At 47.6% G+C, this 16,020-nt stretch overlaps 1 protein-coding gene across 1 annotated transcript; it reads right to left on the reverse strand.

Annotated features, from left to right (window-relative positions):
* Positions 1 to 1,266: 1,266 nt before the first annotated feature.
* Positions 1,267 to 10,814, reverse strand: Tmprss5 (transmembrane protease, serine 5). Its single transcript, XM_013009640.1, has 12 exons — positions 10,727 to 10,814; positions 10,418 to 10,516; positions 9,765 to 9,884; positions 8,669 to 8,804; positions 8,283 to 8,396; positions 6,719 to 6,762; positions 5,895 to 6,057; positions 4,864 to 5,042; positions 3,217 to 3,315; positions 2,665 to 2,807; positions 2,273 to 2,425; positions 1,267 to 1,324 (listed from the first exon to the last, which is right to left on the reverse strand). Exons 1-12 carry the CDS (start codon positions 10,812 to 10,814, stop codon positions 1,316 to 1,318), a joined length of 1,347 nt encoding a protein of 448 aa, XP_012865094.1. The 3' UTR covers positions 1,267 to 1,315.
* Positions 10,815 to 16,020: the final 5,206 nt, after the last annotated feature.

Here is a 16,020-nt window from a genome sequence, read left to right on the forward strand (position 1 = left end):
ACACTGAGACTTAAGAAGTTCCCTACGTTAATCTCTCTGAACCAATCCATTTGCCCATAAAACGGGGACAATAATAATATATTGAGCTGTGGCTCAAATGGTAGAGAACCACTCATAAGCAGAAAAGGCATTCCCTGTAAAGGTAGCAACCCTCCAGGAAATAATGATCACCTTATAACCCCTCAACTAAATATGCTGATAAACTCACCAAGTTTTGTTCTTATTAAACACTAATTGCATTTCCTTGGTTAAGCACCATAAAAAAATTCATTGCAAGTTTTGTGAAACAAGATGCCAATCGCATTTTAATTGCTAGAGAGGAGAGAGTAGGGGGAGAGACTTCACCAGGAAAATACAAATGGCACAAACTCAGAAAGTCATCTTCCCAAGCTAAAAGGCTCAGTTCTGAAACAAGAATTAAGAGGGAGAATTGAACCTTTCTGGAAGGCCAACTCTTCCCTCAGGGAGAGCCGATCTAATGGATGCTCAGACTTGAAGTCTCAGAGTCCTTAGATGGTGGGAGTTTTGCACTACAGATTATGATAGACAGACTTGACAAATTTAACAAACAAAGTAAGTAAGCACCTACCAAAATTCTGAAGTCAGTGAGCTGGAGTCAGTATCAAAGTGTGAAGAAACATGGAGGGGAGGAAAATTGCAGTCTTGTTCTATAATGCATGTGTGAGAAAGAAGAAAGAAAGGCAGGACCAGGGTCTTACCATCACTTCATTTTAATACCAGAACTCTGAGACAGTTCCGAGAACTGTCATTTTAAAAAACCAGTACCCTAGTTCAACTCTAAAATCTCCTCATGTTACAATGTCCTTGCCCCAGGCAGGACCCACCAAAGCCAGATGGAAATGGAGATGGAGGAGACCAGTGGGGAAGTGGGGAGGATCCAGACTTGCATGGGATTAGCCTGGGCTGAACGAGGCTGGACCCCATCCTCCCAGAAGCCCCTAGGGGATCCTCTAGGAGGCCCTGGGTGTCAGGAGAAGGCAGGACTAAGGGCACTCTGGGTATCCTCACAAAAGCCACACTGATGGCTGAGGACGGCAGAAGTATAGGCTCCTGGCCATTTCTCACAGCCTCTTTGGTCTGTCCCTTCCATCCCTCTCATCCCCAAGATCCCCCATCATTCCCAACCCAGACCCAGAGACTCCCTGTTGTGGAGGGACTAGAAATTAGGGCCGGGGGGGAAAGGGGGGAGAGGCCTGGTCGCCCAGCTGCCCGTCTGTGTGTGGTAATAATCTTGCATGCAGTAGTAAGAAATTCAAGCCTTCTGTATGGGTGGAGGTTGCTGCCTCTCCTGCTGTTAGTAGACCTGCCGGAGAGATCAGGAGACATGAGCATGGTGCGCAGTGAGGTTGGAGGAGAAGAAACAACAGGACTTGGGGAATAGAATTATGGAACAAAAGACAAAGAGTCTGGATTCACAGTATGGCTTCACTGAAGCCAGCCAAGTGACTTTTCTATTAGTAACTCACACTTAGCCATTCAGATCCTTCACTTCCACTTCTACCAGATGGAGCTAAAAATATCTGCTCTCTAGGTTATTTTTCTCAGATCTGAAGATGGACACGTACATCCTCCTAGAAACTCAAGAATATCATCTCCCACCTGCTCCCAGGCACAGCCTCAGGGAAAGATGCTTTTCATGATCCCAGTCTGCCCCTGCGAGGTACTTAACACAAATACTGTGCTCTGATACACATTATTGCCCTCAGCCCTCCCACTGCTGAAGAGATGAAGCTCAGTCTCACACAAGAAGTTAATTAGATGCAGAAATGCCAAGCTCTGGCTGTAGAATAGGGAAGGCAGTCACTAGTAACCGCCTTAGAGAACAGGGATGAAGGCCCAGATGCATACATCTGTAACACTACAGGTCATGTCCCCCAAGTATAGCACTGGGCCAGGTTCTAAGCAGGTTTTATCTCCTTCAGTCATCATGGTAGCATATAATACAGACAAGATGGTTATCCCCGAGAAACTCTGGTTTTCCAAGGGTAGGAACTTATCTAAAATTACCCAGGAAATGGCAGATCTAAGCTACAAACTCGTATCTACTCTTATCTAGTGAATTCTTCCACTGTTAGAAATCCAATGGATCCCATGCAATAAGTAACACATCCTCCTCCCATTCCGATGGGCATTCCCTAGTCCATTCCTTTCCAGCCCTCAGGAGGATGCAGACTTAAGGGGTGGGGTTCACAATGTCTCCCAGTCCGGTCCTTCAGGAACCTCCCAGCCCTACCCCCGCCCCCACACTCACCTGCACAGTGTCATGGATCCAATCCAGGAACTCAGCTACCTTGGCATAGACACCTGGGTGATTGGGCTCTGCACAGCCACGACCCCAGCTGACCACCCCCACCAGGTGCCATGTGTCCCCAGCTGGGCATACCAGAGGCCCTCCGCTGTCTCCCTGAGGGATTCAGACAGAGACACAGAGAAACAGCCAATCAGATCTTCTTGGTGGAAGAACACCAGATCAACTTGGGGGATGGACTCTCTCTCCAGCCTCTCCTGCTACCTGCTGGGATAGCTGCTAGCTTTTCCCTTCATAAGCATGAGCTCTTCTCCTAGAGAGGCCACTGACATGCATACACCATAGAGCCAGGCTAATTCTGGCCTCCTGTGCCCTCCCTCTGCCACCGGCCACACCTGGCAAGCATCAGCCCTCCCATCCAGGTAGCCAGCACACAGCATACGGGGGGTGAGGGCTCCGCTGTACATGCAGGAACTGTTGCAGAGCTGAGTGCTGAGCAGTGGCACCATGGTGTCCTGTAGCGTGTCCGAGCCATGGGCTGTAGAAGACACCGGGAAAGGTTGCAGGGCACTAAGCGAGTACAAGAAGGCTGAGCAGCAAGATGGAAAGAGTAAGAAGTCCCAGAGGCATGGAGACCCAAAGGGAAGAGCCTGGGGCAGGAGCTGTGGGCCTAGATCAGGGGGCATCTGCCATATATCAGGCTGGGAGCAGGACTCACACAGACTCCCAGGTCCTGGAGTCTGGGGTTAGAGAAAATGTTCAGTGGTTGTTCTCCTGAAAGAGACACAGGCTGGACAGACTGGGTCCCCCAGGACTGCCAAAGGTGATGCTGGGGATAGGGGGGCCAACTTTGCTGTGGCCAGGGAAAGTGGCTGTAGGATTCCTCCCTTCCCTCCCTCATCCCACACCCACCGGCTCAGTACCAAGGGCCCTGGTAACCGACTCACAATGGCTGGGGTCGGTGTGGCCCCATCCAGACACCCAGCACTGGGACCCCCTTGGAAAATGCTGTTCCTCAGCTGGCAAGCACACAGCACCCACAGTGTCTGCAGGAAAACACATGATCCTGGTCCGCACTCAGGCTGAGTCTCCCTCCTCAGAGCATCTTGACAGTTCTGGTGTCTGATATCCACAAGCCAGGTTTCCTAGACAGCTAAGCAGTTCAGCTCCATCCTGCCTTGGGATGGGTCCTCAAGGGAGGAGGCTCATGTGCACACTGCAGTATGCATAGCGCCTTCTAGAGGTAGTCAATGCACTTGCTGCCCTGCCTGACCTGGGCACTGAAGGGCAAACGGAAATTCCCTCCTGACCCAGGAAATCCAACTTCATATGGGGACCCACTGGCCTTTTCCCCAGGTGGCCCAATCCTCCTTGCAGCAGCACTTCCAAAAGTCTTTACACATCATAAAAGTGGAGCTAGGCGTGATTGTGGGTAATACAGGCATAACCACTTAGGGAAAGAGCTATTTCCTCTCAGTTCTTACTAGTCTCTCCCTCTCCAAATGTTGCAATCTCCCACCTGAACTAAAGGTGACAGGTCCAGGCTCAAAACTTCTACAGAGGACACTGGCATTGAACCTAAATACTGCCCTATTTTTACACCGTAGGTTTTTGTGGTTACTAGCAATTTACTAGAATGTTTTCCTCTAGAAATATTAACTGTTCAGTAATAGTTCATTTAGTGATGAGATTTTTTTCCTTCATTTGTTTATGGTTCTGGGGGTGGAAGGCAGTCCTTTAATTTGCTGGGCAAGTGCTCAACCACAGAGCTCCACCCCCAGACCTCCCCAGACATGTGATAAGACTTGTGAAACTGAGAAACCCAATTCTTCAGGGACAATGAAAAGCGTGCTGAACATATTCATCTGGAAGGGTGTGCCGAGGGTGATTGTGCATACAAGTGTGAGTGTATGAGTGTGTGAATGTGTGAGCATTCACGTGTGTGAATGCACGAGTGTGTGCATGTGATTGCACGTGACTAAGCATGTGATTGGGTGTGCATCTGAGGATGCTTCTGTGGGTGTAGTGTTTGGGTCTTGTGTCCACACACAGGTATGCACTGGGGCAGCTGAGGCTCACCCCGGCAGGGAAGGTGCTACAGCAGCAAGAGCTCTGGCTCTGGAATTAGGACATCAAGCTCAGGAACTGCTGGTCACATGACTTCAAGGCATTCCCTAATCTTTAACCTCATTGTACAAACCAGTTTCATCTACCTGAGAGAGTAGTTAAGAGGACTAAGAAAGAGGATATTTGGGGAAATAAGAGAAATTTCTTTAAGATATTACAAAAATGACTGAGCTCTGGGGCCTGCCTAGGTCATCAGCTACTTGGTAGAGAAGGCAGCTCTTCATGGGACCTCAAAAAAAAAAATTCTGTGCACAGCTCATCCTCTAAAAGAGCCCGTCAAGAGCTCATACAATTTCAGGTTCAGGAGAATGCAAACTCCCTATCGTCCCCAAATGCATTGGGTAGTTTAAAGCTGATGGAGTTAGGAGGGAACCTAAGCTAAGCTAACCTAACCAGCTAGCCTCTCCTCCCACTAGCTCTACTCCTTTATAACCACCACCTTCAGTCTGTTCATCCCAAAGCCTCACCTGAGAAACTGAGTGGTGTCCGGAGCCGTAGGAGGGCAACATCATAGTCATGACTCTGGGCGCTATACAAGGGGTGGGAGATGACCTTCTCCACCACAGCCCCCTGGTGTGGCCTGACAACACTGTGGCTGACCACCCCTGCATAGACCCGCCAGCTGGACAGATAGGACAGCCTGAAACTGCACACAAAGACCATGCTAAGCCCAGGGAAGGAAGAAAGGTAGCACAGTAGAAGTTGGCTGGGGAAGACATTAGTGGACCCTACCCAAGGATCATGACACTTAGTATCACCCCAGCACTGAGCAAGCAGGAAGTGTTTAATGAATACATCAGGACTCATGGATAGAGAAATGTATGGGTCACCTGCAACCATTACTCCCTCTCTTCCTGTGTAAACGCCTTCCAAGTTTCTTAACAATCATGAAAGGGCTTTACGTAATACCCAAATTCTGAGCTGAGTCAGACAAACTTCTCTCAGTCCTCTCTCTCCACTTACTATGTGAGATTTTGGTGGAGGCTCTTCTCCCCCATTCACCTCAGTTTCCTCACTGTAAAAATGGAGATTGTCCCTTCCTCTCTGCCTACCACCAAGAGAAGATATCTGTCCATTTATTCCAACGAATATTTACTGCCTATTACATTCAGGAACTGTTCAAGGCCCCAGGGACCCAATAGTGGAAACATCTACAAATGTATTCATTGTAAACAAGACTGAGAGAGTCATACTCCCATAGTGCTTCTGGTCTGAAGAGGAATAAAAGATATTCAACAAGTAATTACATAGAAAAGATTTAATTACAGTGGAGATAGATGCTAAGAAGCACAGAGTGCTATGAATACAAAAGATTTTACAAAAACCAAAGGAATATGGTTATGACTGATCTTCACACAGAACTCACCAGAGCTGAACTTGGCACTGAATATGGAGACTATCACTCTGCATTGGGAATAGACACTTGTATAGGACACACCAATAGCCAATCAGAAAAGGTGACTGAGCCCTTACCTCCCCAGGAGTCCCCCACACTTGCCTGTGTATGCAGTGTGCAGCAGTCACCACCCAGTGGGGTGCCAGCACAGACCCCCCGCATGTGTGCCGGGAACCGAGGGTCACACTGGCCTGCCATGGCCAGCGTCCGGGAGCTACAGCCTGCCCACCGACTATCCGGGAAGCCAGAGGCCTTGCCCCACATTCTGCCAACAGAAAGGGTGACAAAGAGAGAGTACCAAGCCAGAGAGCCAATATGGATGGCTCTCAGTTACCATTCCTGGTCCTAAGAAGGGAAGACAGAAAGATAGGCGTTTGATTAGCACAGACTGTGAGCTTGCTGAGAGAAGGGACCATGTCTGCAATATCTATGGAGGCCCAATAATTATCCCATAGTACAAAGTAGGGGCCAACGTGTCAATGTGTGGATAGATGTGAGGAAGAACTAAATAAATAGGTGGACATATGGATGGGAAGACAGGCAAGAGGCACCCCACACACTGTCTCCCATTTGACCTCTAATTTACCACCTATCCTTAGTCTCCAGAAACTGCTATCAGGTGGCTCTGCAGCCAATACTGATTCCACTTTTGGAATGATTCCACTTTTGGAATCAGTCCAGAAGGACATGGCAGTGAGTGCCAGAGGCCAAGGCAAAAAGGAGAAATAGTGGCATAGGGAATCATCAACCCAGCCAACTCCAGATGGCTAGGGACATGACAGGGGCTTCAGATGACTCTGTTTGGGCAAACTGTATCTGCAAGAAGAAATGCAGCAGGTCAAGACCCCTCCACCCAGACCCAGCTGAGCCTCCCATAGTGGTTCTTCTTCCCACTGCCACCTTCCTGAGTTCAACACATGACTCACCAGAGCATTTGAGGGAAACAATTCGGCCAGAAGTACAGTTGTCTCTGCAAAACAGAGGGGCCAGCAAGAAGCTGGACAGGACCAATGCAAGGCCACATACATCCAAGGGTATTAAGGACAGGGGGTTGGTAGGAGAAGGCAGACAGTGACATGTAGTCACCAACTTAAAACTACCATCTTTGTCTTCCTCTCCCACCCTAGAGCTCGGGCGCTTTCTCCCAACCAGTGCCCAAGACAGCAGTGTGCATTCTTCTTAATCTTTCAGAAGACAACAGAAAGCTTCACAATCCTAGCAGATCAATTTGAGAAGGCCCAAATTTATAGAGTATCTATAGATGAGAAAGCCCAGCTGTTTCTACTAAATGAAAAAAACATGTGATGAATGAATGAGTAGTGAGTGCATTAGTGAATACAGCTCTTCACCCCATGTTCCTTTCCAGGCTCAGATTCCTGAATGGGAAAGCAAGGAAGGGGTAAGACCCCTCTCCAGGAGAACAGGAGGGCTGTGGATTCGGGAAACCAGAAACGGTCAAGATCCAGACATTAGGGCTACTAGAAGAACATCTTGGTTTGGTCCCATGCTGCCTTTCTGTGTCCACCTCCCTCCCTTTGAGGATGGAAATGTTTCTTCTGTGCCCTTCTGCCGTGGAAGTTTGCATTTTCCTTTTTTTATTTTATAGAGGCTCACTGCTCAGAGTTTTCCTTGAGTCTCAGAAGAGACTTTGGACTTCAGGCTTTCAATGTTGGGACTGTTAAAAGACTTTGGAACCTCCTGGAGAGTCCTATCCCCAATGTACTCAATGCATTTTGCATTATGAGGCAGCCATGAACCTTTGGAGGCCAGCCACAGAATGTTATGGTTTGAATACAAAGCATCCCCCATACAGGCTCCTTGGTTGAAAGCTTCTCCTAAGTTGCTGTGCTGTTGTGGGAGGGTGTGGAAACTTTAGTAAGCAGGGCCTAGCTAGGAAGCACATCTCTAGAGGTGTGTCCTTGGAGACCACAAGAATATACCTCATCTATCTCTTTATACCTTCTCTATCTCTTTGTGGTTCCTGTCACCATGATACTCTTCTCAAGGCCATGGGTCTAAGCAACCATGGACTAAACCCTCTGGAATCATAAGTCAAAATAAGTCTTTGCTCCCTCACATTGTTTTTCTTGGGTATTTAGTCAAAACAACATAAAACAAACTAGTACACAGGGGGTACAAGTATCTTTCCAAACCCTCTGGCCATAAGAACCAACCCAGGATTTCTTGCAAAGGGAAAATAACATATGGTAGCTGTAATGGGCCTGGTGAACTGGATTGGTCATTTCTGTTCCTCTGTCCTTCCCCTTATACTGCCAATATCCTCACTACCAGGCTATCCTGAAATAAAATTGTTCTGTACTTCCCATCAGGGCCCCTGCTAAACCTTATCAGGGTAGTGGAGGTGTGGTTCAGTGGTAGAACACTTGCTTAGCAGATGCGAGGCCCTGGGTTTGATCTTGAGCATGGAAAGAGGAGGAGGAAGAGGAAGAGAAAGAAGAGGAGGAGGAAGAAGGAAGAAGATCACCATACCTGGGCTGCCACACCTCGTGCAGGAGGCCTACCAGCCTAGAAGAGATCTGAGCAAACTCCTGGGAGCTATTGAGCTTTATGTCAGACAGGTTCACTCCCTTGTGGTGAATGAGTCTTGGCAAAGGAAGGAAAAAGAACAAGAAATCAGCTTTAGACTATAACATGAGATACAGGTTAATTATAATCGTAATTAAAATATATGAGATAGCCAACCAGTGCCATGACTATGACCATAACTTCTGACACAGGAACAGGCTGGGGTACCAGAGGACCAGAATGAATGAGAACTTGGATGTTAACAAGCATACAGCAGTCTCCGACTCTACTTCTCCCTACCCTCCAGCCAGCCTTCCTCCTCCTCGGGCCCCAGGCCTGCTTCCCATTACCTGAGATGCCCAAGGCTCCGGCAGACCTGCTGCCCCAGGCTGGGGTTCCAGCCCTCATAGCAGACTAGGAACCAGCCTGGCCAGGCCCTCACTTGTACTTCCAGTAGGGAGTTCTCACTGTTTATTCTGAAAGATACTGAAAACACAGCATGAAAACCAAATCGCCAGCACCATAAACCTAGATAGATGTTTAGTCTCCAAAACCGTGAGAAAAGATGAGTCTGTGGGTTAAGCCACCCCATGTACAGGTTTTTGTTATGGTAGCAAGAACAGACTAACATATAGGCTCTAAACTAAGCTCTTTTTCTATATTTCATATATTTTATCTTTACAACTTTGCATAGTAAATATTATTATCCCCATTTTAGAGTGAAGGAAATAAAACTCAAAGAAAGAATGTATCCAAGGTCTTGTAACTAGCAAAAGCAAGACTCTAACCTTGTTCTAATTTCTAGAATGGATTCTAAGCCCCAGTCTCACAGCAGCATCATGCTTTCTGATCCTCATCTCTTACCTGGAAGGTAGAGGACAATACAGGAGAGGGCAGGGGACAATGTGAAGTGATATCTCCAGATGCCTAGGTGGCCTTGCTGGTCACAAAGTGCTACCGCCCCCCGCCCCTCCCACACATGTACATTGGCATCCTTGTTACATATGACAAGTTTCCATGCCATGTCCCAACCAATGATCAGGACAGTCCCCTGGTACAAGAGCATCAAATCAGAGAGCAATGCTGCTACCTAGCACTTGAGCCACCCTCATACCAGAGTAGGGAAACTAGTAGCTAGTAGTGAACTCACAACCCTTTGTGGGTTTTTTGTTTTTGTTTTTGTCAGTCATGGGGCTTGAGCTCAGAGCCTTGGCACTGTCCCTGAGCTCTTATGCTCAAGACCAGTGCCCTACCACTTTGAGCCACAGTACCACACTTGATTTTCTGATGGTTAATTGGAGATAAGAGTACTTTTCTGCCTGGGCTGGCTTCAAATCCTAATCCTCAGATCTCAGCCTTTTGTTTGTTGCTCCTAGAACTGTAAAGGACTCTGGGTTGGGTGATGGGGTGGGGGAGTTCTCTAGCCTTGGGAAGGGGGTGACCCACCTGTTTTGGGAATCACAGGGAGCAGAGCTTCCTCACTGCTGATACCTGAGCAGCTCAAAGTCATCTCCTCATCCTGCAAGGTGGAAGCGGACGGGGAGGCAGCTGGCCACAGATACAGTACTTCACAGAAGGAAAAGAGAGGTTCACAGAAAAGAGGCTAGGGAAAGGGAGGGACCCTCCCCCTAGGAGAAGCCCAAGGCACAGAACAAGACATTCCTTCAGCAGAGGCAGATCTTCTACCTAGGGACTTCCACCAACCACTTGCCCTTTAGGCAGGACCCCAACCAACCTCTAAGGATGAGCACGGAATGGTCTCTCTGTCTATCTTGGTCTGACTGCCTTTCTCTTTCTCTCTGCCTGTCTCTGCCCATGTCTCTATCATTGGCAAAGATTTCTAGAAAAAGTCTGACTGGGACTTCCCTGAATTGTCATTCAAGTAACTTGGAACTATAGGACTAACACATTGAACAGGGGAAGCTTAAGGCTGGCCTGCTAATTTCACCCCCTCTCCCCTTGCTGTCTTTATAGAATAGGCAAGGAAGACATAGATCCCATCTTCTGATACTTGCTCAGCATCTACTTCTCTCTTCCAGCTTCTCCCGGTCCCTGTCTTTCATCCCTCTCTGGACCACAGAATGGCTCCCAGCACTGACCTAGAAGCCATGAGCCGACACCTGCTCCTGCCAACAACGTCAGGGCCGCCAGCACCACGCAGCCACGTCGCAGGGAGCACCAGCACCTTGCCTGAGAGACTGTGGAAGAAGGCAGAGGGCTTTCTGGGTTCTCTGCTTCTGCCAGTGAGCCTCACTTCACCCCCTAGGCATGGGTATGTGGAGTTGAGGAGAGCTCCCTGAAGCCTCTTGAGCCCATTCAACCCCCAAAATGGGAAACAGGGAGCCCCGTGTGGGGCTGACACAAGGAGGCCTCCACTCTGTCACTCCCCTTCGGCTAATATGACCTACTAGGTTGCTGCTGGTCTCCTGGCTCTGCTCTGCAGATCCCAGGTCCTGGGGCGTCTGAGCATTGAGCCTCCATAAGATCATTCAGCATTGGGTTCTGAGGAAACAGTTGTCAGAATCTCAGGATCCCCACATCAAGGGCTGCCTAGAGAAGACCCAGCCCACACCAAGCCCCCTCTCTCTAATCTCAGCCTTTCCTCCCTTGGCTGCTACCTACAAGGCTTTGTTTACCTCATCCATCCCTATGTGCTCCCCAAGCTGCCCCTCCAGCTCCCTTCTGCTCTCCTGGAGCCCCCCCCCATTTTACTTTCAGATGGCCATAAGTATCTGAATAAAAAATGGAATCCAGACTTAACCCACTCCCACACCCTTGTCTTTGCTTCAACAAGCATAAAGGGCATCTGATGGTGTCTCTCAACATTCCACGCCAGACATCTCTCTCTCTCTCTCTCACACACACACAAACACACACACACACACACACATCATTCATTCATGCAGCAAATATCATTAAGCCAGAGTACAGAGACCACTATTTACAGTGTGTAGAGGATTCAGGATACATCAACGTAGGTTACTCTGCCACTGCCTCAAAGAATATTGTCTTCTCTCAAAGATAAGTTATATAAACAAAGTGGAATACAGAGACATCCCTTCCTCCCTGCCAAACAAAAGAACTCAACTAATTACCACTGTCATTCAAAACAATAAGAACTTACTTCTCACTGACACGATTAAGGACTTCTTAGAAGACGCAGCCTGAGACAGGTGCTCATGATGAACAGGGTGAAAGCTGTTATCTATATCAAGAATTCAGTATTGAGTCATCCAGACCAAGAGGCCTGAATAGGCGAAGGCATAGCAGTAAGAACACATACAGCAGGGTGAGTCATATGTATATCTGAAATGCTTGAGACACGAAGAAGAATAATGAAACATAAGATTTTGGAAAAGCATTGAACAGTTTGAAGCTAAAAGCTCCCTCCATACTGAATCCAGCCGCTGACATGCAGGCTGTTCCTCGAATCTCTAGGCTTTCTCAGATTACCCGCACCAAACCTGCTGTTCCCTTCCCCATGTAGCTGACTCCTGCTGACTGTCTAAGACTCAGAGAGGAGGTCATTTCTTCAGGGAGCTTTGCTCAGCTCACAAAGCTCTACTGTGGTCCTGTCTGGTGCTCAACTTACTTCTCTCTCTTTCCTTCCTCTCTAGTCTATGTATCCCAAGGCACACAGGGCACAAAAAGGCAATTCAGATAGAGTACGTCGAGTGAAAGAAAGCAAGGCAAAAGGAAAGGGAGGGGAAGGGAGGGAAGTGGGAGGGAGGAGAAAAAGGAGAACAAGATTATGTGATCAAAATGGCTTTATAAATTCTAAAGTACCATGCAAATGTCCATAATAATATTAATAAAGAGTACAAATTGGTTGTAAACCCTTTCTTAGGGAACTAAGAATCTAGTAGAGTAAGATTCCTTAAAATTGAAGTGATTTGAGTAGTTCACTAGCTATTCAGGAGGCCGAGATCTGAGGATCACAGTTTGAAGACAGCCTGGGCAGGAAAATCTATGATCTCCAATTAAGCACCCCAAAAAGCCACAAGTGGAGCTGTAGATCAAGTGGTTGAGTGTTAGCCTTGAGCAGAAAAGCTCAGGGACAGTGACTAGGCCTAATTCAAACACACACACACATACACACACATTGAAGTGACTCAAGCTAGCAATGGTGGTTCATCTCTATAATCCCAGCACTTGTAACATTGAGGCAAAAGGGTCATGAGTTTAAAGACTCTGACTTATATAACAAGACTCTGTCTACAAATAAACAAACCAACCCTAGAGTGGCTCACATCTCCCCCTTAGGTCGCCTTTTGCTGGCCACACATACATTTGTCCCTAGTCATCATAAAAGCCTTAAACCCTGGCCCCAAAGCAATGTTCGCTCAGATGTGAGCTTCACAATGTTACACAGAATGTTCCTTCATGGAAATCCTCCTCAGTCCTGCTTCTGTGCTCCATTGAGCTGACCCCAGCCAATGGTCATGAAAGCCTCTCTTAGACTCGCCCAGCACAACTTCCTTCAATTGGTCTGAAAATCTTTTCACTGGAGCCAGGAGCACCCATACCAGATCAGCTCACAGCTGGGGCAGCAGCCCCCCTGGAGCCCCACCTCCCCATCCCTATGCCCACCATACTGAGACCTTTAGGACTGTCTCACACACACTGGAAACAGGCCCTATTTCTCCAGAAGTGTGGATCGTGGCTTACACCCCAGGTACTCCCTCTAGAAAGGACTGCAAACTAGGGAGAGCAGGCAAGAACACAGACTTGGAGCAGGAAGGATGTCTGAGATTTCAGTTTTATCCCTGGGAATATGCTATCTCCTGAGCTAATGTCCCTCTGAGAAGAGAGGCAAGGGCATGATCTAGAAAGAATTTCTATGGTATGCCCAGCGTTTTTTCCCCTCTCGGTTTCCAGGAGTTAGGCCTTAAGCCCAGACTCTGGACAAAGTGGCCTCATCTAGGGTGTGTCTCCATCTCAAAACCTACTGCCTATGAAAACATGGCTCTTCATGGTACAGGAATCCCTGGTTTTCTTTGGAGTAGGAGTTAATGCAATATTGATTTGCTCGATACTCCCCAGGTGTAAAGCACTTTACTAGGTCCAGGAGGTGGATAAGAGAAAAAGCAGGAGGCTAACCATACAGGGTTCCGTGAGGATCCAGCCACTGCCCCAGAGCTGCATGAGGCGGCGCTTTCCACCAGCCCAGAATCCCAGAACAAAGGTGACAGAGAATGAGGTCAGAGCAGGGATGGCACAGGGGCATAGCCTTACCATGAGGGTCAATGGCCCTGATATTAGTCTTCAGGATCTGCTAGGCAGGCCACTTCTCCTGTCTTCTGTGAACTTGGTTGGAACATGAAGTGTTCCTGGTTCACACATAGCCCCTCTCTTTGTCCCCCCTACACACACACACTCACACAGATACGTACCAGAGAGACAATGAACTCTGCTCAGGTCCCATGAATAGGCCCCTTGTTGCAGGGAAGGGGGCCAAGGGCTGGGCTAACAGAGAAAAATGTTATGGGGAGGAGGGGAAGCAAAGTACTGTTGCTTAGCAACCAGGTCCCTTGTGCCAAAGAGTGTGCCTCACGTATGCTAACACAATTCCCCCTTCCTGCTGACAGGGCTGTACTGGAGACAGTGATATTAGCATTTGTTGAAATGTTTCTGAGCCCTGTAGATTACATCACCCCTCTGTGTGGGTTGGCTTTTCCAGCAGTCTGGGACTGTCACCATGTTGGAGTTGTCGGGGTGACGATGAGGGATTGTTGTCAACTCTCTCCTCAGAGTTATACCTGTCACTTCATTGCTAGCAAGTGCGGCCTCTCTACCTTGAAAAAGACAGTTGCTACGGAAGCTTTCAATATTATCTGCTTTCCAATATAAGGTGGACTCACAGGGCACAGTCGGACTGAAAATACCTGGGAGTCATATCTCTGTAAAGAAGACAGGACAGTCCCAGAGGAGAGCAAGACTGGTGTGGCTTCCTGTCCTCCAATCACCTCTCGTATCCCACCAAGGAAACCATTAAGAATATGGGCATCAGAGTCAGGTTTTCATCTAACTCCAACTTTCCTACTTTCCTCAGTCAACCTCACATGAAAGAAGGAAGATAAGAGTACCCACCTCCCAGGCATGGAGTTAGAAATGAGATACTGGATGTGAAGCTCTTACTCTGTTGTCTGGTATAGATAGTCGTTATTACCGTTGAAACTCACCCCTGGCTTGTTCCCTGTTTTCCTCATACTCTTAGTTGTGGGCTTTGAGTTATGATGCAGAGGTCTCCACATACAGTATAATGAAAAGACAGGGATCACTTATAAATTACAAAAGTGAGTAAAAGTGGCTAAAGCTGAGAATACCCTGGCTAAGGTCTGAGATCTCCTGAGACAACACACTTTAGTCTATCAACATAATACCTGCAAACATAATACACATGTCATCAGTGTGTCTGGGCAGAGGGGTTGAATAATTCACAGGCCTGGAGCCTGTGGGCTGAGAGATAGTAGTAGATATAAGTAACAGTTATGGGGCTGGGAATATAGTGAACCTTATCTTAAAGAAATGAAAGGAGGACTAGGAATGTGGCTTAGTGGTAAAGTGCTTGCCTGGCATGCATGAAGTCCTGGGTTTGATTCCTCAGTACTACATAAAAAGGAAAAGCCAGGGGCTGGGAAGGTGGCTCAGTGGTAGAGCGCTTGCCTTGCATGCAGGAGGCCCTGGGTCCGATTCCTCAGCACCACATAAGCAGAAAAACCTGGTAGTGGTGCTGTGACTCAAGTGGTAGAGTGCTAGCCTTGAGCAGAAGAGCTGAGGGACAGCGTCCAGGCCCAGAGTTCAGGCCCCACGACTGGACCCAAAAAAAAAAAAAAAAGGAAAAGCCAGAAGTGGCATTGTGGCTCAAATGGTGGAGTGCTAGCCTTGAGCAAAAGAAACTCAGGGACAGTGCCCAGGCCCTGAATTCAAGCCCCAGATCTGGCAAAAAAAAAAAAAAAGTAACAGTTATTTGTAAAAAGTAAAATTACAGAGGCACCAACACAAAGTTGGCAAGAGGGCTTCACAAAGGAGAAAACATCTGAACTGGATTTGAGAGTAAGAGGGAAATGATTGAGTTAAGGCCTCTGAAAATTCTATCTTCCATAAAAGCAATGAAAAGACTAACAATGAAATTCTCTGGGAATCAAAGAATTTAACATCCTGGAAGTTAACCCATGGCTTACAGCAATCTAGGATATGTTCATTCAAAACAGGATAACTTTTAGTAAGAATAGTGAGGTTTGTATATTTTAACTTGTTATAATTCTACTTCCCTCCCCCCACCCTAACTGTAGTATTCTTGAAAAACAAAAAAGTACCCCTCTGGACAGGTGTGGTGGCTTACACCTATAATCTCAGTTATTTGGGAAGTGGCTATAGGAGGATCATGGTCCAAAGCCAGCAGGGATAGGGAGGAGGAGGAATTAGTGAAACTTTCTCAAGGTAGATGTGGTGGGGCAATACTGTGATCCCACACGTAAGGCTGTTCTGATTTGACCTGACTCAGAACTTGTCCAGTTGGAATATCTTTTAACCTAAGGGAATTTACTGAAAACAACTGGAGACAACTATTGGACTTTATGGCTGTCTGAAGCAGTGGTTAACAGTTGGACCAAACAACATGCTGCCCATGCATCTTAAAAGGGAAACCTGTGGAACGGGGTGTCCAGTGGATACAACATGTACTCTTGGCTTCAGCAAC

This window comes from Dipodomys ordii, unplaced genomic scaffold, assembly GCF_000151885.1.
Source record: "Dipodomys ordii isolate 6190 unplaced genomic scaffold, Dord_2.0 Scaffold10, whole genome shotgun sequence".
Taxonomy (NCBI): Eukaryota; Metazoa; Chordata; class Mammalia; order Rodentia; family Heteromyidae; genus Dipodomys; species Dipodomys ordii.